Here is a 22,586-nt window from a genome sequence, read left to right on the forward strand (position 1 = left end):
AAGGGCGGTTTGGTACAGCTCCATGCTCCCCTGGTCATTCACCCGTTCCAAATGGCATATTAATTACATCGCAGCCTCTTGGTTCAGATGAAGGTTAAACCGAACTCAACGCTCCAGGCGCGCGGGGTCAATGAGGGGAAATGACGTAGGGTCGAAGGTTCTCGAGAGCAGCCATCGTCATTATCTTCCTGATTTCCAAGGCGTCGTACGAACTAGTAACATACGAACCCATAATTCAGGCATCCAAATAAACAAGGGGGCAAAATACACCGTAGCAACCGTTTGCCTTCGGACCGCGATTGGGGAAATTCCATAGAACATTGATGGTCTCGAACAGTACTTCGTAGTGCACTTACGGTGAGTATTTGGTCTTAAGACATGATTTCAAAAGTGTTGCAAGAGAACATATTGTCAGGCCTGCTGGCTCAATGGTAGAGCATTGCTCTCCTATCTTCACTTGTTAAGGTTGGAGCGTTAGGCAAAGGTTGAGGGTTCGAGTCCCTCGTGGGTCGGTCATTCTTTCTTTTTTCATTCTGTTTTTTTCACCTCTTTCTATTTTGTCTTTTTATAAAAACTGGACGGATGCTCTCTTCAGAATTGGCGACAGACAGAAGGGAGTGTAAGTAAAACATTCATCATTAAACAAGATTTGTCCAAAGCTCAGTTTTGGTATTCTGGAGGTGAGGTAGAAAGTAGGGTTTCGCAGGTCGATATGCTCCGACAAAGCCCTACTATTACTTTACTATCTTCTACATGCAGCCTTCATTGACACCGTGCTCTTGGAATTGCAGCCAGCTGATCCTTGATGCCTATAAAAGACTACATTTATCATGATGCTAACAGGGTATTTCGCTCGATATAGCTATAGAGTAATAAATAAGAGTACAGGAAATGTCTAGTGCATCACAGCAGAGCGTGCCCAGGGGGGGGAGATGACACGCACGAGACAGAACAAAAAACAGAAAATCAAATACTCACACCAAGTCGGACTCTCTGCTCCTAAGATATAATGATATCTCAAGACCCCTCCGCCCAGCACGCATACAAGTACAAAACGCCTTTCGGCAGCATCAATAGCAGCGGAATCAGTTTCAATTGGTCATAATCATAGCGCCCTCAACACAAAATCTATTTTCCTTTTAAAAATTGTTTTCTCCGTGGTGTTTCGGAGATCCCTCGGGGGCTTCGCACCGACGAGAATTCGCTTGACAAATCATTAGCGCGGAATCCCAAGATTGTCCGACCGATAGATATACCTCAAGAGTTCGTCTCTCACTTGTCGCATTCGTATAGTCAGCCCTAAACAATCATTTGCGCAAGACCTTGGCCACCCAGCGTCTTGCTGCCCACGAACTCCTGGCTCTTCAAGCCGGCCAGGGCGTAGAAGAGAGCTGCGATGATGAGGAACACGGCTGCCGCAATCAAGCTCGATGCGCCGGTGAGAAGACTGAGCCACTGGACCGTGCTCATGATGGCGTACATCGCAGCTCGCATCCAGTTGGTGGTAAACCGGCGAATGAAAGTGTCGAACTTTTCCGAGGTCGGGCAGATTCGCAGCAGCCAGGGCACTTCAATGAAGATGAGGACAAATGCCGACACACTGCGCACGGTCAGCATCCCACGATCGAGGGCGATTCCATAGTCCTGTCCACATACAGGCAGATGATACTGAAAACAATGCGTCCCGCATTGAAGGAGAAGATGTTGGCAATCCCGAGAGCGAAGCACAGCACAATGCAAACCACTCCGGTCCTAAGCAAACCCAGTCAGCCACACATAAGTCGCGACAATAAGCCTTGAGTCAAGTATTGAAGGTGATCCTGCAGCTTCGGTCCGGTGGGATGCGCGATCGTTGTTCGCAAATCCACCAGGCCATGTCGATCCGAATAGCGCCAAGCAAACCCGCAAACGAGGCGCAGGCAGCCATTTATTCCGTCACAGTCGGGTTGGAAGGAACGCGACCTCGAAAGGAAATGATGGGAAGGCGAAGGGAATAAGTTGAAGATAGGTCACAAACCATTGTCCGTAGATGCCTAGATAGGTTGTGGTCAGCTCCCTTGCATTTTGCCTCAACGAACAAAGGGTAAACACTGGAAAACCATACTGAAGTTTCTAGAGCGGAATTCCTCAGCCAAAGTCATGATGCCGGGCGGAAAGTAGGAAGCTTTGCGTTGGGGTTATAGCCGGAAGTCCGAGGGTAGTAGTTCGTGCTAGAGGGAGGATCGAAGTTGGGGCGATCAGGATAGGGTTGTAGTAGTTGATGGGGTAGATAGAGAGATAGTTAGCAGTGGACGCGATTGACAGTTGCCACGAATGGGCCAGCTTGCCTGATCTGGCCGATCTCCTGACCGCCCGCGGCAGAATCCCCAGGCACCCGCATTGACTGACATCAACAGCGAACTTACTTGACTCCGACTATATCCTGTTGGCTGCCAATTGTTCCAGCTCCCCGACTTCAGCGGCTCCTAGATTGTCTCCCATCATGGAATCCACCGGTCATAGTCACAGCCACAGTCGCAACATCTCGAGGTGTATGTTTCATCGCAAAATTGACGTCAGGTCTTGGCTGATTGTTCATAGCTTCTCGACCTCGTAGTTCCACAAGAGGGCCCCTGGATGGACCGGACGAGTGAGCGATGCCATGATCGACCCTCTCCTCGAAATGCCGTACTGACAAATTGAAGCCCTCTGGGTCTCCTTAACACGCCACAGAGACAAAGTGTGGCCGACCATGGCAGCTACTCTGGGGAGTCATTTACTGCTCTGGATCCACTAGTTCCGGACGAATTGCCACAGGACGTGGTAAAGGACCTTTCGTACCTTCTGCGGTATGATGTTTATCACTCCTTGTCGCAGGTTGAGATCCCTCCCGCGTTGCGCGCGGAGTTTGTTGCTCCCGCGTCGGATGAGTCTCTGGCCCAAAACCTCGGCACTCTGGAGAAATTGCTAGCAGAGGGTCATTTTCTGCTGGCAGCCTACCTCAGTGGAACCATTCTGACCTCATCTTCGGTCTCAGCTACGGATATTAAGCTCATCTTTGCACTTTTCTACACTCGGCTAGCTTGCCTGGAGCTTTCTGGCAATCCTGTCATGGCAGCGCAGGAATCTAAGGCCCTGGAAGATCTGAGCTCCACATTCTACTACCTAGAGCCAGACTCTGAGGCTTCAGAGCCTAACCACAAACATTCGATGTATCCACGCCACATCGTACCGTGGCCCCTACGGGTATTGGCTGTTCGCCTTCAAAGTATCGGGTTTGGCGACCCACGCAGAGGAATCGGCGGTCTCTTCGAAATCGGCTTAGAAGCTAGGAGGGAGATCATGCGGCAAGACATATCTCAAGAAGAACGACAGATTTGGAAGGAAAGATTGTCGGACCTAGGAATTAGGAGCGTCAACGCACTGATTGAAATGGGAGATCTCAACGCAGCCAGAAGATCGTTGCACAGCTTGCAAACATCTCCGACGGAAAGCGAAATCAACAAGCTGCGGAAAGCGCTCCTTTTCCTTTTGATTGGCGACCTCGACGCGGCACAGAAACTTTCCAATGAATCGGACGGCACAGGGGCCATATATCAACCACTCCTCAGCATGGCTGAGGGACGATACAGCGATGCAGTATTAGAATGGAAAGCTATTCTGGATAATGGCACCAAAAGACCCGACGAGGCTATGATCTCACAAAATATGGCAGTATGTCTGCTGTACACCGGGCGACTGAATGAGGTTTTTCATCCCATCCAATAAGCTCCAGTGATATTGCTAACTCGCCACGCAGGCTCGGGAGGTTCTAGAATCTTTGGTTCAGACAAACCAATCTTTTTACAGCCTAGTTTTTAACTTGTCGACAGTCTACGAGCTCTGTTCGGACAAGGCTGATAAGTTGAAGACCACGCTCGTGGACACCGTCGCTCAACAACCGGTTACTGGCGACATCAACCTGGATCGTCCGAATGTTGATTTCAAATTGTGAGCCTACTTGGAATTTCTCGAAGCCGAGACACCACGAGGAAGTCTATGCAATGCACCGGCCGTATAGCACTACTTCAAGTCAAATGCCAGTCTCAGCCTGTGGCGCGGATATATAAATGACAGAGTAGGAATGCCACGTACTCGCCATGAGCCGTTATGATGCATTCTCTTTGATTGGCACAAGGTTCTTTTCGGGTTTCTGTTTGGGCTTTCTAATGATGATTTTGTCTCCTTCTTTCTGCCATCCCAATTTCTCCGTCTCCGCCAGTTTCTCCCATGTCCAGCTGGGATCTCCGGTGCAGCCCTCGGTAATCCACTGCGCGCTGACACTGAGGTACGCCCGACCGACCGCCTTCAGCGCATGTCTCCTCATCCGGTCCTCGGCCCAGTCCAGCACCGCGCGCATTGACGAGTCCACTTCTTGCCGGACCTGCCAAAACACCACCCAATTGTCATGAACCAAGGAACTTAAAACACGGTCCACGGTCTGCGATTGAAAATCATATTGACTACGAGCTCGGGCGCGCTGTTCGAACGCAGCCACCAAGTCATCCTGCCGACAAGCGAAGTCCAGGATCAAATAGGAATTAAGATCCTTTAGCTCGGACTCTGGTAGTGGATGTGACGGGGAGTGAAGATGCTCCAGAAGGTAGCGGAGCGAAGGGAAGTACGAGGGCGGATGCTTGGCCTGGATCGACAGTTTGATGGAGAACGTATGCACCTGCTGGGAGAAAGACACGGGGACGGAGGATGCCGTGGCCAGAACGGCCTCTCGGAGCTTGCGAAGGGAAAGCAGCAGCGTGGACAACTCCGAGGCAGGGGAAGGACTGGAGGATTTGGTGCCGGATGGCGGGACAGAGGCCGGGGGATTCTTCGTCGCGTCGCCGGACGCATTGGTAGGAAGAGAAGCCCAAGCAGCATCTAGGTCTTTAGCATGGCGCGCACAGAACGCCATATACCGTTCTACAATCTTAGAATAGTAATCCTTCTGGGCCTTGTGATCTAGCAATCTGCCAACGTGGTCAGGAGGGGATCGTGGGGAGACCGCATCCACGCGGGGGACAGCGGACATACTTGCGATCCCCTTTCGACACAAACCCCACCGACTCCAGGGAGTCGGACACGGGCACGGGTTTCAGACGGCTGCCGGGCCATTTGGCGTGTTGCGGGCGACCCGTCATGGTTTGACGACGGGGGTGAATGGACCGTTGGGGGGGAGAGTGGATAAGAAAGAGAGAAAGAGAAAGAGAAAGAGAACGAGAACGAGAACGAGGGGAAGGAAACTCCGCCGATCACGCCGACGTGTTTGCACCGTTTGTCCGGCGTCCCCCAACGCGGCAATGGCGACTCGGCGAGAAGTTCCTGTTGATCCCCAACAACCTTCGATCAACCTCCAACGCCAGCTGGGAGCAATTCATTATTCCGGCCTGCTGTCGGTCCTCGGTCCCTCGGAGCCGGTGGTCTGAGTTATTTATATACTTTATATATCCACCTTGCCGATCCCCTGCGCAAGTGTTCGATCTATCTCTTCGGTCTACTTGCCAGTACTGCCGAGTACTACTCCGTAGTACCTACATCCCCTGGTTCTGCTGCAGTGAAGACAGAAGTACCGTGCTGCAGGTGGATATTATGCAGGCTCGCCAACGTCGCCCCGCAGAGACTCGTCCGGTCAGCCAGCCAGCTGCCGATGGCGCAGCGACTACGCCTACGATCCTAGGGAAACAGCCCCCTCAGGTCATCAAAAAGCTTCTTCACTGGGACGATCTGCCTCATTGGCAGAAGGACAACCAGCACATCCATACCGGATATCGGCCCGCCTCGTTCTCCTTCTTGCTCTCCCTGCAGTCGTTGACCTATCTTCACAACGAGACGGTGAACATCTACTCGCATCTGCTGCCCTCGCTGTTGGCGGTTCCGGCCGCCGTCTGGTTGCATCGCGTGTTAGCGCCGCGGTATGAGACGGCGACCCGTGCGGACCTCGTGGCATTCGGATGTTTTTTTGCCGGGGCGGCGTTTTGCCTGGGCATGTCCGCTACATACCACACCATTTCGAATCACTCGCCGTTGGTGGCCCGCGTGGGCAATGCCTTCGACTATGTCGGGATTGTAGGCCTGATCGTGGGCAGCTTCGTTCCTAGTGTATACTTTGGCTTCTACTGTGCACCGGACTTGCAACGCCTGTATTGGACGATGATCTGCACCCTGGGTCTTGGCTGCGCCGTTGTTTCCATTCTCCCTTGGTTCCGGACTCCTCGGTGGCGGCCCTTCCGCGCGGCCATGTTTGTCGGTATGGGCCTGTCAGCAGTGTTCCCCGTGATCCATGGGTTACAATTGTACGGGCTGGACCAGATGATGCGCCAAATAGGCCTAGGATGGCTTCTTCTCCAAGGCTTCTTGTATGTCCTGGGGGCTGGGATTTATGCGGCTCGAGTGCCGGAACGATTGCAACCCGGAAAATTCGATCTTTGGGGCAGCTCACATCAGATCTTTCATGTGTTGGTGGTATGTGCCGCCGTGGCTCACCTGACGGGGCTGCTGAGGGCATTCGATTACAGACACAATGGGCTGACGGAATCTTGTCTCCTATGAACCTCGACGGTGTGATTCGCTAAAAACAGAGAGGAGGGGGAAGGGGAAAGACTTCTCTCTCCCAAGATCACACGGGCGGTGTACGATTAGGGGGGTGGTGTTTGGTGAGAGCGACATTGTGACAGTCAATCCATTGTCGCTCAAAAATAGCTTTTTTTTTTTTTATTTTTTATTTTTTTCTTCCTTCTCGTGAGATGGGAATATCTTCGCACGATGTTATGCTGACGGATCACCAACGATACGAGATCAGCCTTTTCCCCCCTCCGCCTGCCCGCCTCTCTTTTCCTCTCCCTGTTGCTGACATCACAATATGCGTGCAAGGGATGAAAGCCAAAAAGTCAGAAGTCAGGAATCGGGAGATGAGCAAAGCAAGGCATTCGAGAGATCTGATTGCCGAGGTTTCTATTTGGGGAAGAAAGCGTGACCTGAAGAAAAAAAAGAAAAAGAAAAAGAAAACCGCAATCCAGACACGCCAGATTTCGGTTCTGGAAGCAAGAACAGGGTTCCTCAAAAGGATAAAGTCTTCACCGCTCGATTGAGATCTTCATCAGGACGAATGAAGATTCATTCCTGCATCGGTTACAGCTCACATGGTGTGCTGGCCTGCATGCCGCTTGGGAGAAAAAAAATGGTTCTCGTCATTGGATGCTACGTCAGACAGCAATGGCTACTCTGGAATGTGCAAGTTGATTGATTCAATGTGCTCGATTGCCTAGGTCATGATGGTTGCACCTGAGCTTATTCCCCAGGCTCCTCCCCCGTGGTGGAAATTTCCAGCCAAGTGGCTCCCGCTTATTGTCTCCTATCAGGGGCTGTTTGGGCAATGGCCAAGCAATCTGGCATTTGCCTTTTTGGACAAGTAAGATTTGGAGGTCAGTTGGACTTGCCTGTGAGGAGCTGCAGGCCGCTTTACTGGCCACGATTGCTGGCGTCTCCATGCGTGGTGGATCAGATGAAATTTTGTCGGGTTTCACAACGGCTGACTTCATATGCGGTTCCCGTCAATTCACAAATCCAGATACGAATCGTGGTTATGCTCGCGTTGCATTATGAGGAGCCAGAGCGGGATTGGGAGGTTATATAGCATCTTGGGTTTGGATGATCCTTCTTAGCGCCGATCGTTCCTGTTCTTTTATCCTTGGTCTTTACTTTTATCATTTTGGGAACACTCAACCGCTGTTTTTGGGGCGAAGAAGTCCGGCTTTCCATGGCCTGAAAAGGTCCCTTTTGACCGCAAGACTAAAAAAGAACATATACAAACCTCTCTTGATCTAGCCTAGGCCGGGACCTTTGCTGACTCCCTTCCTCTCTCCCTTTCCCTTTTTCTCTGCCTCCCACGCACTCTCTTCCTCTCACGTATTCTCTCTCCCCTTCCTCTTTCCCTCCTCTGCGACATCCCCGTCATTTCAGTCGACCACGCGATGCTTTCTGAAACCGATCAGAATCCGAGCAGTACGGGAGATGCACCCAAGCTCCGCGCCGCATGCGAGAACTGCCGACAATCCAAGGTGAAATGCAACCTAGGAGCGAAGAATACGTGTATTCGGTGCCTTCGTCACGGACTATCGTGTCGATACCGAGTTGCCAATCGGTCGGGCAAGCCGAAGGGCAGTAAAAACCGGGCTACGTTGAGGAAACTGGGCCAGCTCCCCGAGGGCAAACCCGCATTACGGGGATCCGATAGCGGACCGACAGACAAGGGACTTCAGGTTATTGAACAGTGCTATGGGGGGTATGGGATGGACCGAAGTATGGATCATAAGGTAGAGTGCCTGAATTTGCTCGGCCTGTCGCTCTCCTGCTTGCTGTGCGCCTTTTCCAACCCCTCATAACCTAACATGAACTATAGACGCGGGAACCAGATAGTCGCGAGAGTCTATCGGAAAGTCCTCGAAGCCAGGATGCCCACACCACCTTGCATTCATGCTTGCCGTTCACCGAGTCCACGAGTATGGAATATGCGTCGTCGTACGGCGATTCTTTGCCGCCGTCAGGCAGCGACCCGATAGCAGCGCATGCGTCTATGTCGCCGACTTTCCTGCAGAAGGAGTTCATCACCAAGGGCCTGACGAGCTTCCCGCTCGCCGTTCACATCCCTAGTGCTTTCCAGCCGACGTGCGAATGCGGCGAGGCTCTCGGATTCCACATGAATCATCTTCGGCACATGGTCGCTGACCCGCTGCAATTGCGATTCGACCAGAGTCTGCAGGCCATGCAGGCGGCATTGGCGGTGTGCCGGGAGTTCCTTCAGTGTACCGGCTGTCACAAGGACAACACCAGCCTGCTGCTGTCCGTATCCGTGCTAGACCTCACCCTACAGCTCTTCGACTACTGGATGTCCTACGAGTATACGGCGGGGGGCGTCGACCGGCTGCCACCGCCGGGGACGGTGCCCGGGACGGCGTCTGTCCCCGTCGGATACGGCGAGTACGAGCTGGGCTTCGAGGAGACTCGACAGGTGCGACGGTTCCTGCTCCATGGCCGTCTGCAGCAGACACAGGAAGTACTCCGTCTGCTGAAGGAGGTGATTGAGCTGAGCTCCGGGAGCAGCGAGGGGCTAGAGGGCAGCTGGCTGCAGCAGATCCTCCGGGGGTATGAGACGACGGTGGAGTCATTTCTGCAAGGGATGATGCCATGTATTTGCCATTGTCATTGCCATTAACGTATATACCATTTTCTTCGGACTGTAGTTCTGATCTGAATTTAATTATCTTTATTCCCCAGTACAGATGAAGTCCAGACAAAGAAAGTCCCGGGGCTCTCGGTCCACCTTCCCCGGGCCTCGGCAATTTGCGGCCCCCTCCCGCTTCGTCTTAACTTATATACTCTCACCGTCTCCTTCTCAACCCACCCGTCCATTGTCCAACCTTCTCAGAAACCGACGGGGGAAAAAGAAGAAAGCACAATGGCATCGCGTCTCTCCCAAATTGCTTCCCACCTGACCTACCCCGGTGGTCTGCTCTCCAACCAGGTGGCCATCATCACCGGCGGCGGACAAGGCATTGGCGCGGAGACGGCGACGTTGTTCGCGAACGAGGGTGCGAAGGTCATCATCGCCGACGTGGATCATGGTACTCCCTCCTTTATCCTTCTCCAGGCACTGCTTTTATCCCCATGACTGTAGCTTGCCCATCTACACATATATCACTCTACATGACTATACAACTTCCAATCCTCCCTCCCTATAGAACCCAATCCCATCCATCCATCCATCCATCCATCCCCATCCTCCCCTACAAGAAATCAATACCCAACAAACTAACAAACCAAACAGAAAAAGCCACCGCCACCGCCTCCAAAATCAACGCCACCCACGGCTCCGCCGGCGGAGACCGCGCGCTCGCCGTCGTCGGCGACATCCTGGACGACGCCTACCTCGAGACTCTGGTCCGGAGGGCGGCGGAGTTCGGGAACGGCAAGATCCATATCATTGTGAATAATGCCGGGTTTACGTGGGATGGGGTTATTCATAAGGTATTCACTCCGTTTCCGTTATCCTTCTTCTCTGGATTGGGTCTATCGATTGTATTAGGGTGATGTGGGCGTGGTTGTTGGGTTCTGATGGATAGAAGGGACGGAGAGAGATATGCTAATGAGTGTGTTTAGATCACCGACAAGCAATGGGACACCATGCTGGCGATCCACAACACCGCGCCGTTCAAACTGGTCCGCGCGGCGGCCAAGTACTTCCGTGTGAAGGACGGGGAGCCGCGGTCGATTATCAACATCAGCAGTACGAGTGGATTACATGGGAATGCGTATGTTTTTCTTAATTCTTCTTTCAGAGATGGTTTCATATTATGTTCTACCCTACCCTACCCTACCCTCCTATTGCGTCTACGGATTAGCTTACCCATGATATATGATGCTGATGACTGTATAGAGGCCAAGCCAACTACGCGCTCGCCAAAGCCGGCGTCGTCGGGCTCACCAAGACCATCGCCAAAGAATGGGGCCCGGCGTTCGGGGTGCGCTCCAACACCGTCGCCTTCGGACACATCACCACGCGGCTGACGGCCGCGAAGGAGGACGGCGCGTTCATCACCACGCCCGACGGCACCAAGGTGGCGCTGGGGATCCCCGGCAAGCAGCTGGAGAGTCGCAAGGGTCAGGCCACAGCAGCGGCCCCGCAGTATCCGGATATCCCGCTGGGGAGACCGGGCAGCCCGCAGGAGGCGGCGCGGTCGATTCTGGCGGTGGCGAGTCCGCTGTTTGCGTATGTGACGGGGGAGACGATTCGAGTGACAGGGGGGAGGAATACGTAGATCCATTTATGGTCTGGTCTGGACTCTTCAGGTGGGACTGGTTTGTTAGTGGAGAAGGGTGTGGGCTGTACTTTCAGTACTTTTGTACGTCTGTTCTGGACGGGACTGTGGAGTTAGTGACGGATGACAGGGTAAGTCGCGAGCAAACGAATGAAAGTAGGTCTATAGGTGTATTGTATGGGATTGATATTCATTCATATCAATGGTCTGTTCCAATTATAGAACCGGGCAGGACCTGTCCCGCCATGCCATGCGACCAAGCGCCCTGGATGAAGTGGACTGGACAGCAAGAGAAGGTCAAATAAGTCATGTCAAACACCAACGGTCGCAGCTAACCGCCGCCTTGTTTACCTGATACTGGCATGGATTTTTTTTGCTTCGTGGCGGTCGTCAATCTCTATTTATATCATCGTATCACAAATCAATCAATCAAGAGTTGTGTTGGCTTTGTTTTGGGTGTTTGTTTTTTGATTTTTGGAATCCCTGGACCCCCGAGAGCAGGGCGACGATTCCTTCTGCGGGCCAAAATTGAATCAAAGTGCAGGAAAACTGGAGCTGAACTGAAACGTACAGTGTCCAGAACGTCTGACAATAAGGAGCATATAGACGAAAAAGATAAAAGCCCGACGTCACGTATCTTATCAACAAATTATAGAAAGAGAAGGAAAACGTCAAATGGACGGCGAAAATAGAAAGTGGAAGGAAAAGGTATAAGAGAATAAAGATATGAAAGAAACTCGGTATCAAAGCTTGATATCAGAACGAGTGACCGTGCCAACAACTCCATGCAGGAAATCAGAAACAAAACAATGCTTTCTTGGGGGTATTTCTTTTCTTCTTTCAATCCATCGAATCCGACGCCAGTAAACACCCTGCAAAATAAATCACCAACTCATCAAAATCACAACGAAGATATCCGTAATCCGTAAAAAAAATAAAGAAGAAATCCACAGAATTCCGCCCAATGGTAACCTATTAAATACTAAAACATATTCCACGGTTTCTGTTTGCAGCACGCCGGCGGCAAAGAGAGGTAAGAAAATAGAAACCAAGTCCAAGAAAGGCAGTCCATCCATCGAAAGAGGCGAGGGGGAATAATTATTCTCAAATCCGGGGAAACGGTCCAGAAAGTAAGCGGAGGGCAAGGAAAATTAGACGTATGTGCAGAAGGTAAACCCGGTCTCCAAGGCTTTTATCGCTCTGGAAATAATACAGTCGCTCCGGGAAATGCAAGACGAAGAAGTCCGGAAAGAACCGAAAATGTCCCGGAAGGATCCAACGGGTCCTGGGGACAGGGTAGAATCAATGGCGTGCAATCGTAAACCTGCGTTAAGTGTGTTGGGTATGTATAAGATTTTTTTTTTCCTTTTTGTTTTTTGGGTTGTCGAGGCTTGAAGCCTCTCAACACACGGGAATGGGAATAAAGGTTTGGGGCACCACGAGAGGCTCGGGAAGGTCACTGCATGCGACGGAGTCCGCCTGCGGGAAATCGTCTTTGCAGTCAACCTCAGGATCCAGTCCGACCGAGGACATCGAAGACACGCTGTCCAGATCGGGATACCCTTCGGTGAACGAAGAGGCACCCGAGACGGCCGATTCGAGCGAATCCGAGTATTGCGACGACGAATCAGACGACGAAGCAGAAGAGGGGTTGTTGTAAACATCCACGGGGATTTGTTCCGGGACCTGAGGGTGGTTCACGCAGTCTCCCGGGAGCGATCCGTCGACAGAGGCCCACGGAGTCACGGGGTTCGTGGTGAACCGGGGGCAGTCCAGGATCAGGTTGCGAAGCTCGGGAATGGTGATCCTCTTCCTGGGGTCACACTCGAAGATGCGGCTCAGTATACAGATCATCTCATCCGACAGAGGAAGAATGGTCTTGAGGAACAGGGGATCCTTGAGATAGGCCCGGAAGGTGGAATCCTCAATGGAGGCACGCTTCCAGGGGTTACGACCGCACGTGAGATTGACGAGGATGACACCGAGACTCCAGACGTCATTGGGTGCGCTTTCATACCAGGACATGGGCCGTGGGTTTGGTTGTTGACATTCTTCGGGTGCCAGACCAGTTAGCATGACCTTTCTTCAATCTATGAATAGACGCCAGAACGAACAGCCGAACACAAAGGGAAAGGAGACATACCTGGAGACATGTAGAACGTAGATCCACAACCGAAATCCGAGGTATAAGGGTCCGCAGTAGCAAGGCCAAAGTCAGCAAGTTTGACCGTCAATCCCTGGTCCGTTACCAAGATATTCTCCGGTTTAAGGTCCCGATGATAGATCCCCACGGAATGACAGAAGTGGACGGCATCCAGGATTTGGAGAAATACGCGCTTGACCAAGGGGTCGTTGCCGATGAAGTTGCCCTTCTCGGTGATACTGGAGAACAGATCGCCCTCGGGGCAAAATTCAATGACCACGTAGGTGCAGTCGATGGAATCCATAATGCGGACCAGGGAAACCACATTGGGGTGTTGGCTGGCCAGATGGTGCAGTTTGATCTCCCGCTGCTGGTACTTGAGCTGACGGGGATCCAGTCCGGTCTTGTTGAGGGCCTTGACAGCATACAGGACATTGGTATGAATGTCGACGGCCGTGTAAACGACGCCATAGGCGCCGACTCCCAAAATGCTGGTCAGCTCCAGCCGGTTGGCCAGTAGCAATCCCAAACGGTCTTCCGGGGCATAACAGCGGGTGATGGGGGGAGAAGGGGGAGGAGTCGGTAGCATATGAGGGTATATGCCTACCGGGGGAGTTGGGGGAAGCATGATGGCTTGTGGAAAGTAGTTGGCGATGGTGATTTTTTTTTCAAAGTCTTCTTTTCTTTCCTTCCTTGGAAGAGGAGATAGTTGGTTTGATGTTGATAGCACAAGGGAATCCAGAAGGCAGTCCGCGCCGGGACAAGTAGTCGATCAGAGATCTTGGAGACCTCTGGAAATCCTGGGAGTAATAAATGGGTCCAAATCCGGGATGGGATCAATAGGTATTCAAAGCATCCAAATTAACCAGCAGGCGGTCATATATAGCACCAAAGGAGAGAAGAGTCGCCTGGAGTCAGGGAGCCATTGAAGGAATGGAGTTGTTGTGGGCGGACAGAAATCAAGCAATCAAATCCTCAGGACTGGTCCAAGTTCGTTGGCGATGATGATTCAGACGGTTGCACAGACAGGCGAGCAACAAGCAACTGTAAACCAGTCGGGAATCCAGGGTGGTTAAAATCCGACCGGTCGGGATGGGTTGCAAGTATTTTTCTGATTTGTTTTTTTTTGGCAGAGAAAGGGGGAGTTTCCTTTTTGTATGGTGTTGTTATGCAGAAGTGTGTAGTGTGTCCAAAGCGGATAGATCGATCGGACAGAGATGGGGGGAGGGGGGATATGTCCTGGGTATTATTGGGGGGGAAAGCGGAGGCGCAAAGTGATATATGTCCAGAAGGTCCAAAAAAGAAAACCACGACGAACTATAACAACCGAAGAGGAAATAGTAAATAAAAAAAGGAAAAAAAAAATTAAAATAGAAGGGGAAATAAAACACCAGTATAAAACAGGACGATCAAATGTGATGGATGGACGGCAAGGAAGTGAAAAGGAAATAATAGAAAAAAAAAGAAGAAACACAAGCACGAACTAACTAGGAGACGGGGAGGAGAAGAGAAGAAAGCGAGAATATTATGGGAAGGGAATAATAAGTAAGTTCGCGAGATGGCGATGACAGAACGATAAGGGAGGATGGGATGGCAAAGGGGGGACCCGACTAATTTCCCAGAAAATCGCAAGGCAAAGGCAAAGGAAAATAAAAATAAATAATTTAATAATAACCAGTCCAGCTAAGAGAATAATCCAATCACTAGGAAGGATAGTCCCGGGGCAGTCTAAACCACTCGTGGTCAGAAGATTCGGTGGTGGCCAACCCTCGCCGTTAGTGTCGACGACTAGGGGAATTACCTCAGACGAGAGTCATTATTATTTCAAACACCACGAAAAAGAAAACAGACAGACCATCGCATCCTTTCCCTCCCCTCCTCCCCTCCCATGTCACTTGCCGCCCCCCCCGTTACATGTTAAGCATGCACCGCCGTGCCACGCCCGTCTGATTGGAGGAGCGGTGGAGCAGGGAGGAGGGGCGACCCCACCCGACTAAACATGTATGATGCTTAGACTAGTTTAGGGAGCAGCTACAAATAGGAAAAGAGGGGAACCGACCAGCTCCACCGACCAGGTCGGGACCCTCCAGCGTCTCCAGTCTCCGGTCTCAACAATTCCCAGACTTGGGACGGGCAACCAGCGGAAACTCTGGGACCGGCGGAGCAACGGCAAAACCGTCCTTCGAAGCCGGATGAGTCAACCGGGCACGAGTGCGTGGAGAGAACTCTAAAGGGGAAAAATTAGAAAAAACAAAAATGAACCAAAAAAAGATGACGGTCACAAGGCCCTCCGAGTTGGATACCTGGATGACTAACGCCGCGCAATGACCAGATGGCAACGGCACTGGCCGCCGTGGCTGGACCGGAGGCAATGGAAATAATAGGAATGAGACGAGAACGGGGGGGTCTGCGACTCGAACTTTCTTTTTCCTTTCATTATTGTTCGACTTGGCCCCATGCTTGTCGACCCTACGGATTCCCCATGATGAAATGGTGAATGGTTAATGGCAGTAAACCTCCGAGTCCATCCATCACGAATCATTGCCCTTTTTTTCCTCCGTCGTAGGGACCAGGACCTCCCAAGGGATCCCAAGGGAGTTTAGCCCGGTGGATGAGGGATGATGCCGACGGGCACAGAAGGCAAAACAGAAACGAAGGCGGCACCGGGCGTGATTTGCTGCCTGGGGACAACTCTTTACGTAGGTGCCGTTCGTTGCCTGTTCGCTCCAAGTGGGGGGAGCGAAGGGAGGCGGTGTGTGTGTGTGTGACAGGTCTGTCGGGTGCAGATTGGGGGGGGAGACTGGAGACCCACCCACACTGCATGATGGTTGCCTCGATCGGCCATTGGCTGGGCTCGGAGGTCCAGGGAAGATAAATCCGCCTTCAGCGCACCTGATTGGCGGGCTGGCCTGAGCTGGGATGACTGGCGGCAACTTTGGAACTGGTTGAACAAGCCCGATCCTGGTCTGGTCGAACTCCAGCCTCCTTGCTCTGGCAGGGGACTGGACGACTGACTTCGCCGAGGAGAATTCTTACTTTTTTTTGTTCTCTTTGCTTTTTTCTTTATGAGGGTTTCCTTTTGATGGGAAATGAGGCTGGGTGGAGACCCACTCTGGCCCTCTACAGTCTACAGTCTACGCAGTCCTCCATACTCCGTAGTAACACATCTGTCTCTCTCCTTTTCGATCGGACGATCAATCGCTGATCATCATCAAATCATACTGTAAGCGGGACGCTGCACTACGCCGGAGCAGGTCGTTTGGCATCCTCCAGGTGCAACCTTGCCGTCCATCTCATCGTCAGAGACCGACCGGAGTCAGACACAGCAAAGATCACAGCAACCGGGGTCGTACCGGACCAGGTAGCCAGTACAGGGCCGGAGTACATCTGTCCATCAAGTCAAGAGTCGCGACCACCCAGACAAACTTCTGTGGTTTGTACCCGGCCAGTTTGCCAACTCACTCACCAGTCACCACTACCGACTGTAGGACCTGCTCCACCACCGGAGGGGAGGCGCTACCATCTGGGTCCTTGACTTTCTGCCATGCGTTGTTGTGTTTGGGAGTACGCAGTAACTACGCAGTACGGCCGCTGTGGATGCACTTTTTTTTATACTTTACTTTTCGTAGAAGCAACGGCAACAGGAAGCGTCCCGAAACGGCAACAGAAAAACAAGAAGGGGTACGGAAGTCAAGATGGAGAGAGCGGGAGAGGACCCAGACCATCCGCAGGCCCGTCCATACAAGGCAGGCTTGGGTCTAGAGGGGTCTTCGAGTTGTCTGGCAGGGCGTTCCGGACGGGCTCGGGAAATAACGATGGGTCAAGCCAGTCCCCTCTCCAATGGTCAGACGTGAGGATGGACCGGGTAGGCAGGAGGCCTTGTCCTGGGCGCCTGGAGGAGTCGAGAGGCAATCCTGAATGGGCAGTAGACGAGGTGGACACTGGGTGGTGGTGATGGCGATGGGGATGATGGATGACGATGACGATGAAGGCTCTAGAACGGAGGACAAGAATTCGGATTCCACCCACGCAGGACAGGACATCTCACGGTCGGAGCATTTAGGGCCGTTACTGCTGCGTAGCGTGGGCGTGGGAATCCAGTGACATACAGGAGAGTATATGTAGGGATGATAATGGAGGTGCTAGGCTAACAACACCCTCAGCACCCTCGCCAGTCCACCAGCACAGCAACCACCACCACCACCAGAATAATGCAGAACACACCGCCCGTCGAGAACAAAAAGTGAGGCAACCCTTAGCCTTGCCCCGGTGGCTGCCAATCAGCGGCCGCCATTGGGCTTCGAGAACCGTCCGATGACAAGCCACGGCGGGGCATGATTGGCTGCATTGCTGCCACGTTTGCTGTCCAAGAGACCCGGGCGCGGCCGCTAATTGGGCGGGCCACGCGGTGGGCCGTGAAGGCTCCCGTGTTCGAATCCACTTTCGGGTTCTCTGAAGGGCGCTGCACGGGCCAGAGGCGTTCAGGCAACAGTGGAGAGGCCTCTCGGGCCTTGCGCAAGGCGGGTGGGCAGCCTCGCGCCCTGATTGGGACCTGCCAAAGTCTATTAGATCATCGGTCAAGTGATTCTGTCCTCAGGCTGTCCCTGTATCCTCTGTCGTCTCTCTAGTCGACACAGAGGACGGATACTTCTGTGCGCATCCGTCGCCAAACTTAGAACCCACGCTCGCCCTGCCCCCGGGGAAAATACCGATCATCAGCATCGCCCGTCCGCTAGTCACGGCTGATTGCATTCTGTCCTCCGTACCTGGCTGATCTTGTCCAGGTTACGCCGTACTGCGTACAATGCCCTCCTATCTGGAGGGGAGCCATACTCGATATTGGACTTCACGACCACCTCCTCGGCAAGGGGCGTCGTGGATCTCACATGTACCGTCGTCCTGGTTCCTTAGCCTACGCTCGATGCTGTACGTCTGCTGTACGTATTCCAATGTCGAGGTACATATGTCGGTTCCCCCAAGGGGCATACATATCATATCATATGTATCCGTCCCCTCGTACATACAGCACATATAGTCGTATAGTCGTCAGAATGACTTCATCCTCCTTTTCCGTCTCGCTTGGCCTTTGAATCTGATATCATGTCTCGAACAAAGAAAAAGGGGGCATCTTCAATCGAACATATCACATGATTTCCCTACCCATGGAAAATACCAGTAGAACCTCATCAATCAATCAATCAATCACCCTGGTATACGGAGTATAGCCCGAGGAAATGAACCGGGGATTTCCCCCCTGGTTCAGGTCGTAATCGGATATAACAGACGATGACGCAACCGTCCGACGAGTCAGGGAGGTCTGGACAGCTACACAGGAGTTGGACCCATGGATCATGGACCATGGATCATCCACCCAGGGAGTTCAGGGTTCGTCCGTCCGTCCCCTATCGCCGGAATACGCCGCCGGACTGTCAATTCAATGGACCGGAGGCCCTTCTATCGAATCTTAAGTCTTAAGTCAATAATACCTTCGTCCGCCCACCCGGTCGATCATTGTCTGTCTCTCTTTCTCTCTGTCTCGATGTCACTTTCTTTTTGGGTGATATCGCCGCCTATACGTACTCTGTACTCCGTAAGCTTCCAAGGGATTCTTTATTTGCCACCACCTCTTTGAACCCGTCTGCATCCGCATCCCCGGTGGAACGGTTTTTTGCCCTGGTGCCCGAGTCATTGTCGGACGGATTCCGTACCCTTGGATGATGATCGCTTTGAAGTCATCTTATTCATGTGCTACGTATGAGGCTACGTATGAGGCTACGTGATCGCCCGTCAGATCGGTGGCAAGGAAGCCTAATCGTGCGCCTCCTATCTCCATCTCCTGTGGTCTGACGCGCAATGAACAAAGAAAAAAAAAAAGGTCCCAAAATTGAGGTATGTTCTCATGACACCAGTTTCCCAGTGGGTTCTCAGTCTGCGATGACATAATTATATACATAATAAATCCTGGATCGAGTTCGCCCCGGTGAGGCAGAAGCACGAACAGTCTGATGGCGTTCTTGCTCGCCACCTTAGGTCTTGGGCCTCGCGATGAACGGATGCTTCAGCGCCTCCGCAGGCGTGCATCGTTTCTCGGGATTCAGACTGAGGCATCGATCCAATAGGTCCACAAACAACGTCAGTTCTTTCGCCTCGCTGTCCGTCATCCCCCGTGTGCCCTTGCCCAATAGCCTCGTCTTCAAGTCGCGCGTGGGCTTCTTGAAGTCTAGAATCCGGGTGGCCAATCGCCCCGTAATCTTGTCCTCTTCCGTGCTGTGGAAGTTCAGCATGTCGTCGAAATGCATGTGTGCCAGCGATCCCCGGCGCAGCAACTTGGGTGGGTATTTGCCACGGCATTCCATGATGGACCGGAGCATTTGGTTGTTGTTTCGCCCCGTGAACAGGATCTTCCCCGTGTAGAGTTCAAACAAGGTGCAGCCAATCGACCACACGTCGATGGCGTGATCGTAGGGGATCCCCAGGATGATTTCCGGGGCCCGGTAGAACCGACTGACCAGGTACGGAGTGATCTCGTTGTCGGTCGCGGGCGACGCAGACCCTAGATCGCAGACCTTGAGGATATTGCGCTGCTCGTTGACCAGCAGGTTGTCGGGTTTCAAATCCGCATGGAGAATATTGCACTTGCGGAGTAGGCTGAGCCCGAGGAAGATCTGCTGCGCGTACGCTCGAATCGCGCGCAGGTTCAGTCCCACGTCTCGCCCGAATTTCTTCAACACTTCGCGCAAGTTCATGCTGAGGTTTTCGAACACCATGCACAAGTGTCCCTTGTGGTCAAAGTGCCGCACAAACTTGATAACATGTTTCTTGTCCTCCGGGTCGGCCTCGTGAAGTTGTTCCAGGATGCCGACTTCTTTCAAGCCTGCTTTCCGCATGGTGTCGTTCTGGCGAATGATTTTGACCGCGACCAGTTGATCGGTTTTCGAGTCCGTTGCGCGCACGACCGAAGAAAACATTCCTTTTCCGAGATTCTGCTGGACGTGGTATCGTCCGTTGATCAACTCACCGAGTCGCACGTTATAATACCCTTCCGGGTCATCCCAGTTGTCCATCATGCTGATGTCTAGTTCCTGTGGCTGAGGGACGGCGGACGTTGCCGAAGCATGCGCGGGATGCGCTGTTTCATGTGTATCTTCCGCAAACATGTCCTCGCCGTCGTCGTCTGCGAACATGTCATAGGGATCCTTCGCCTTGGGCTGGGGTGGCTCGACCGGAGCCGCGTCCGGAAGTAAGAGGTCCTGTTTAGTGGTTTGCGTCTCGTCGTAAGTGGTTGCGGAAACATCTTCACTTGTGTGTTTTTGCCTTTCAGCTTTCATGTCAAACGTGGGATCATAGTCTGCGGCAGATGGCTCATCTTGTTCGGCGCCATCTATAGTGGCTCCAGCATTAGCCAAGTCGGCGTCGGTGCCAACCTTGAAATCGGGGAACTCTCCGGCTCCGTCGTTGGGCGTCAAGGCAGCAGGGCTTTGCGTATCTGCATATTGAAGAACGTGTAAGTATGCTGTTAACAATGAAGCCTTCCAAGGAATAGGGCCATGTCGACATACCGGATGCAGTGTTTGGGGTAGTTTGTTCAGCGCCCGGCGTCGGCGCTGATGATTCTCTATCGCTTTCGATATGAAGCGCCTGCAGGCGTAAAGGAGTTGCCTGTCCTCGGTATTTAGCCCTGATAGCTTCACGACGTTTACGGCGAGCTTCGATTTGGGCTGCCTCATCAACCAATTCCGCAGGTTGCGGTTCTTCCTTCTCATGCACGGTTCCATTCGCACTGGGACCAATACGAATAAGCTAATTGGATCGCAGCAAGGGCAGGGGAAGAGAAACATACCTATCACTGGCAGCAAGGGAGGAAGGCGGCTGGACCTGATCCTTTCGAGTTTCAGCATCTGATCTAGAATCTGGAGCGACGATTGAAGATTTCCCTCGTTCGCTCACTGACTGTTCGGTAGATGACTTTCCCCTGTTATCCCGAGAGGCAACACTCTCCGCTCCCTGAGACTTCCACTCGTCACCCGAGTATTGCTTGGGTTTCCGAATTTCGCGGTACGGGGAACGGCTGCGGGTGCGGGGGCGCTTCTCCCGGCGTCGGTCATAGTCATCATTGTACCGGAGACCCGAGCCGTAATTATCATCGCGGTCGTAGTCGTAATAGGATCTGGGACGCCGGTGCGATTGGTTTCGATGCCTGTCATCGGATCGATACGCGGGGCGGCGCGAGGAGTCGGGGCGGAATCGCCGATCGTCATAGTCATCATCATTGCGGCGACGCTTGTTGCCTCTGTAGTCTCGGTAGGGAGAGCGAGATCGGGAGCGCGACCTCGTTCTGGACCTCCGGCGGCGAGGTGATCTGCTGCTCACAGATGGCGAGGAAGATCTGGGCGCCGACGATGTACTAGCTCTGGTGGGACGGTCAACGCTGCTGCCATTAAGAGGAAGTTGCGACGTAGTTGCCTTCGTCTCTGAACCTGATTCGATGATCTCACCCTCAGAAGGGGTCGACGGAGACCTCGACCTGCGTGATGCCATGGTATTGTATTCTTTTTTGCCCTCAAGCCAAAAAAAAAGCCGAATGATGGGAGTGATACAGTTGGGCTTTTTGAGAGAAGCTTTAGAAAGAAGACAGAGAAGGGTCCGTTAGCAAGAAAGCTCCCGTTGACCAAGTCAATAAGGGGAAGTGTATTAGAAAGTCCAACCGGCGAGATGTGCCACAGCCCTTGCCAATCAATTGTTCGACCGAGCGTCTTCAACCGAGTATAGAGTGGTTGCTTTGCACGGGAGAAAAGAAAGGTGCTTGTCGGAATTGGAGAACAATAACAACCCAAGCCACAAATACGGGGATCCACCAGATGAGGATGAAATGACAAGGGAGAGGATAGCGATGGGAGATGAGATGAAGATGGAACTGGCGACGGGCGACGGGCGACGGAGGTTCACGTCAACTCAACGTTTCGAAGTCCCGTGCCCGGGAGGAGATTTTGCGCCTAACCCCATTGGGCGCTAGCGTCACCCCGCAGCTGATAAGCCCATTTTGGTCTTTTTTTTTTTTTTTTTTTTTTTTTTTTCTCTCTCTTTTCCCCCTCTCGGGTTGATCGATCTTCGTGGCCGTCTACCTCCACCTCCTGAACGAAGTTCTTCAATCTTCTCCCTCAAACCCCCTACCACATTATCTTAATACCGACATCATGGGTGGCGCTAGCAGAGAAGGTATGGACCTCCCCATCATCATACACTTCGACACAGACTCACTCAATGACCCCTCTCGAATAGGTGGCAAGGTCAAGCCCTTGAAGGCCGCGAAGAAGGACAAGAAGGATCTTGACGATGAGGACCTTGCTTTTAAGGAGAAGCAGCGCGCTGGTATGTTCTCGGAACTTGATCGTGGATATATTGCCTTGGACGGACGAGTGTTCTAACCATACTTGCGTACAATTAGAGGCCAAGGCCAAGAAGGATCTGCTCGACAAGACCCAGGGCAAGAAGGGTCCTCTGAACACTGGCTCGCAGGGTATCAAGAAGTCGGGAAAGAAATAAATCAACTGGAAGACCGAATGCGAAGGCCGTTTCTATTTTCTTTTCCTATGACATAACATGAGCGACGAACGACA

The 22,586-nt window shown here is 52.5% G+C and overlaps 9 protein-coding genes and 1 non-coding gene across 10 annotated transcripts; 6 read left to right on the top strand and 4 right to left on the bottom strand.

Moving 5' to 3' along the window:
- Positions 1–414: 414 nt before the first annotated feature.
- On the top strand, positions 415–512 carry P170DRAFT_t47. The gene has a single exon. It is a non-coding gene; the product is annotated as a tRNA-Arg (tRNA).
- A 322-nt stretch (positions 513–834) lies between these two features.
- Positions 835–2,288, bottom strand: P170DRAFT_434683 (Tvp18 family protein). Its single transcript, XM_024848768.1, has 5 exons — positions 2,105–2,288; positions 2,018–2,033; positions 1,657–1,752; positions 1,257–1,600; positions 835–1,204 (listed from the first exon to the last, which is right to left on the bottom strand). The coding sequence occupies exons 1-4, from the start codon at positions 2,139–2,141 to the stop codon at positions 1,300–1,302; spliced, it is 450 nt and encodes a 149-aa protein (XP_024708263.1). The 5' UTR covers positions 2,142–2,288; the 3' UTR covers positions 835–1,204; positions 1,257–1,299.
- Positions 2,289–2,482: 194 nt separating this feature from the next.
- P170DRAFT_351345 (uncharacterized protein) lies at positions 2,483–3,973 on the top strand (the record flags this gene model as incomplete). The annotated part of the gene is made up of 4 exons (XM_024843857.1): positions 2,483–2,531; positions 2,581–2,629; positions 2,685–3,693; positions 3,779–3,973. 4 exons carry the CDS (start codon positions 2,483–2,485, stop codon positions 3,971–3,973), a joined length of 1,302 nt encoding a protein of 433 aa, XP_024708264.1.
- A 111-nt stretch (positions 3,974–4,084) lies between these two features.
- Positions 4,085–5,183, bottom strand: P170DRAFT_403665 (uncharacterized protein). Its single transcript, XM_024846486.1, has 2 exons — positions 5,047–5,183; positions 4,085–4,982 (listed from the first exon to the last, which is right to left on the bottom strand). The coding sequence occupies exons 1-2, from the start codon at positions 5,151–5,153 to the stop codon at positions 4,127–4,129; spliced, it is 963 nt and encodes a 320-aa protein (XP_024708265.1). The 5' UTR covers positions 5,154–5,183; the 3' UTR covers positions 4,085–4,126.
- A 129-nt stretch (positions 5,184–5,312) lies between these two features.
- On the top strand, positions 5,313–6,561 carry P170DRAFT_444830 (hemolysin III family protein; the record flags this gene model as incomplete). The annotated part of the gene is made up of 2 exons (XM_024850661.1): positions 5,313–5,336; positions 5,632–6,561. 2 exons carry the CDS (start codon positions 5,313–5,315, stop codon positions 6,559–6,561), a joined length of 954 nt encoding a protein of 317 aa, XP_024708266.1.
- Positions 6,562–7,982: 1,421 nt separating this feature from the next.
- P170DRAFT_472848 (uncharacterized protein) lies at positions 7,983–9,223 on the top strand (the record flags this gene model as incomplete). Its single annotated transcript, XM_024852987.1, has 2 exons — positions 7,983–8,324; positions 8,411–9,223. The coding sequence occupies 2 exons, from the start codon at positions 7,983–7,985 to the stop codon at positions 9,221–9,223; spliced, it is 1,155 nt and encodes a 384-aa protein (XP_024708267.1).
- A 90-nt stretch (positions 9,224–9,313) lies between these two features.
- On the top strand, positions 9,314–11,013 carry P170DRAFT_434689 (SDR family NAD(P)-dependent oxidoreductase). Its single transcript, XM_024848769.1, has 4 exons — positions 9,314–9,632; positions 9,836–10,035; positions 10,168–10,319; positions 10,445–11,013. Exons 1-4 carry the CDS (start codon positions 9,467–9,469, stop codon positions 10,824–10,826), a joined length of 900 nt encoding a protein of 299 aa, XP_024708268.1. The 5' UTR covers positions 9,314–9,466; the 3' UTR covers positions 10,827–11,013.
- A 1,214-nt stretch (positions 11,014–12,227) lies between these two features.
- P170DRAFT_352796 (serine/threonine-protein kinase) lies at positions 12,228–13,597 on the bottom strand (the record flags this gene model as incomplete). Its single annotated transcript, XM_024843939.1, has 2 exons — positions 12,228–12,877; positions 12,970–13,597. 2 exons carry the CDS (start codon positions 13,595–13,597, stop codon positions 12,228–12,230), a joined length of 1,278 nt encoding a protein of 425 aa, XP_024708269.1.
- A 5,201-nt stretch (positions 13,598–18,798) lies between these two features.
- On the bottom strand, positions 18,799–21,161 carry P170DRAFT_118868 (putative serine/threonine protein kinase (Prp4)). The gene has a single exon (XM_024842351.1). It carries the CDS (start codon positions 20,865–20,867, stop codon positions 18,996–18,998), a length of 1,872 nt encoding a protein of 623 aa, XP_024708270.1. The 5' UTR covers positions 20,868–21,161; the 3' UTR covers positions 18,799–18,995.
- Positions 21,162–22,163: 1,002 nt separating this feature from the next.
- Positions 22,164–22,512, top strand: P170DRAFT_472852 (translation machinery-associated protein 7; the record flags this gene model as incomplete). The annotated part of the gene is made up of 3 exons (XM_024852988.1): positions 22,164–22,185; positions 22,249–22,338; positions 22,415–22,512. The coding sequence occupies 3 exons, from the start codon at positions 22,164–22,166 to the stop codon at positions 22,510–22,512; spliced, it is 210 nt and encodes a 69-aa protein (XP_024708271.1).
- Positions 22,513–22,586: the final 74 nt, after the last annotated feature.

Source organism: Aspergillus steynii (genome assembly GCF_002849105.1).
Source record: "Aspergillus steynii IBT 23096 chromosome Unknown P170scaffold_2, whole genome shotgun sequence".
In the NCBI taxonomy this organism is placed as follows: Eukaryota; Fungi; Ascomycota; class Eurotiomycetes; order Eurotiales; family Aspergillaceae; genus Aspergillus; species Aspergillus steynii.

Excerpts from the sequence above, each read along its gene's own strand:
- P170DRAFT_434689 (XM_024848769.1), top strand. The coding sequence starts at position 9,467 with ATGGCATCGCGTCTCTCCCAAATTGCTTCCCACCTGACCTACCCCGGT. Across the intron at positions 10,036-10,167 it reads GGGATGGGGTTATTCATAAG|ATCACCGACAAGCAATGGGA; the intron begins GTATTCACTCCG and ends GAGTGTGTTTAG. Across the intron at positions 10,320-10,444 it reads AGTGGATTACATGGGAATGC|AGGCCAAGCCAACTACGCGC; the intron begins GTATGTTTTTCT and ends ATGACTGTATAG.
- P170DRAFT_118868 (XM_024842351.1), bottom strand. The coding sequence starts at position 20,867 with ATGCTGAAACTCGAAAGGATCAGGTCCAGCCGCCTTCCTCCCTTGCTG.
- P170DRAFT_434683 (XM_024848768.1), bottom strand. The coding sequence starts at position 2,141 with ATGACTTTGGCTGAGGAATTCCGCTCTAGAAACTTCA. Across the intron at positions 1,601-1,656 it reads GTTTTCAGTATCATCTGCCT|TGTGTCGGCATTTGTCCTCA; the intron begins GTATGTGGACAG and ends GACCGTGCGCAG.
- P170DRAFT_403665 (XM_024846486.1), bottom strand. The coding sequence starts at position 5,153 with ATGACGGGTCGCCCGCAACACGCCAAATGGCCCGGCAGCCGTCTGAAA. Across the intron at positions 4,983-5,046 it reads GTGTCGAAAGGGGATCGCAA|ATTGCTAGATCACAAGGCCC; the intron begins GTATGTCCGCTG and ends CCACGTTGGCAG.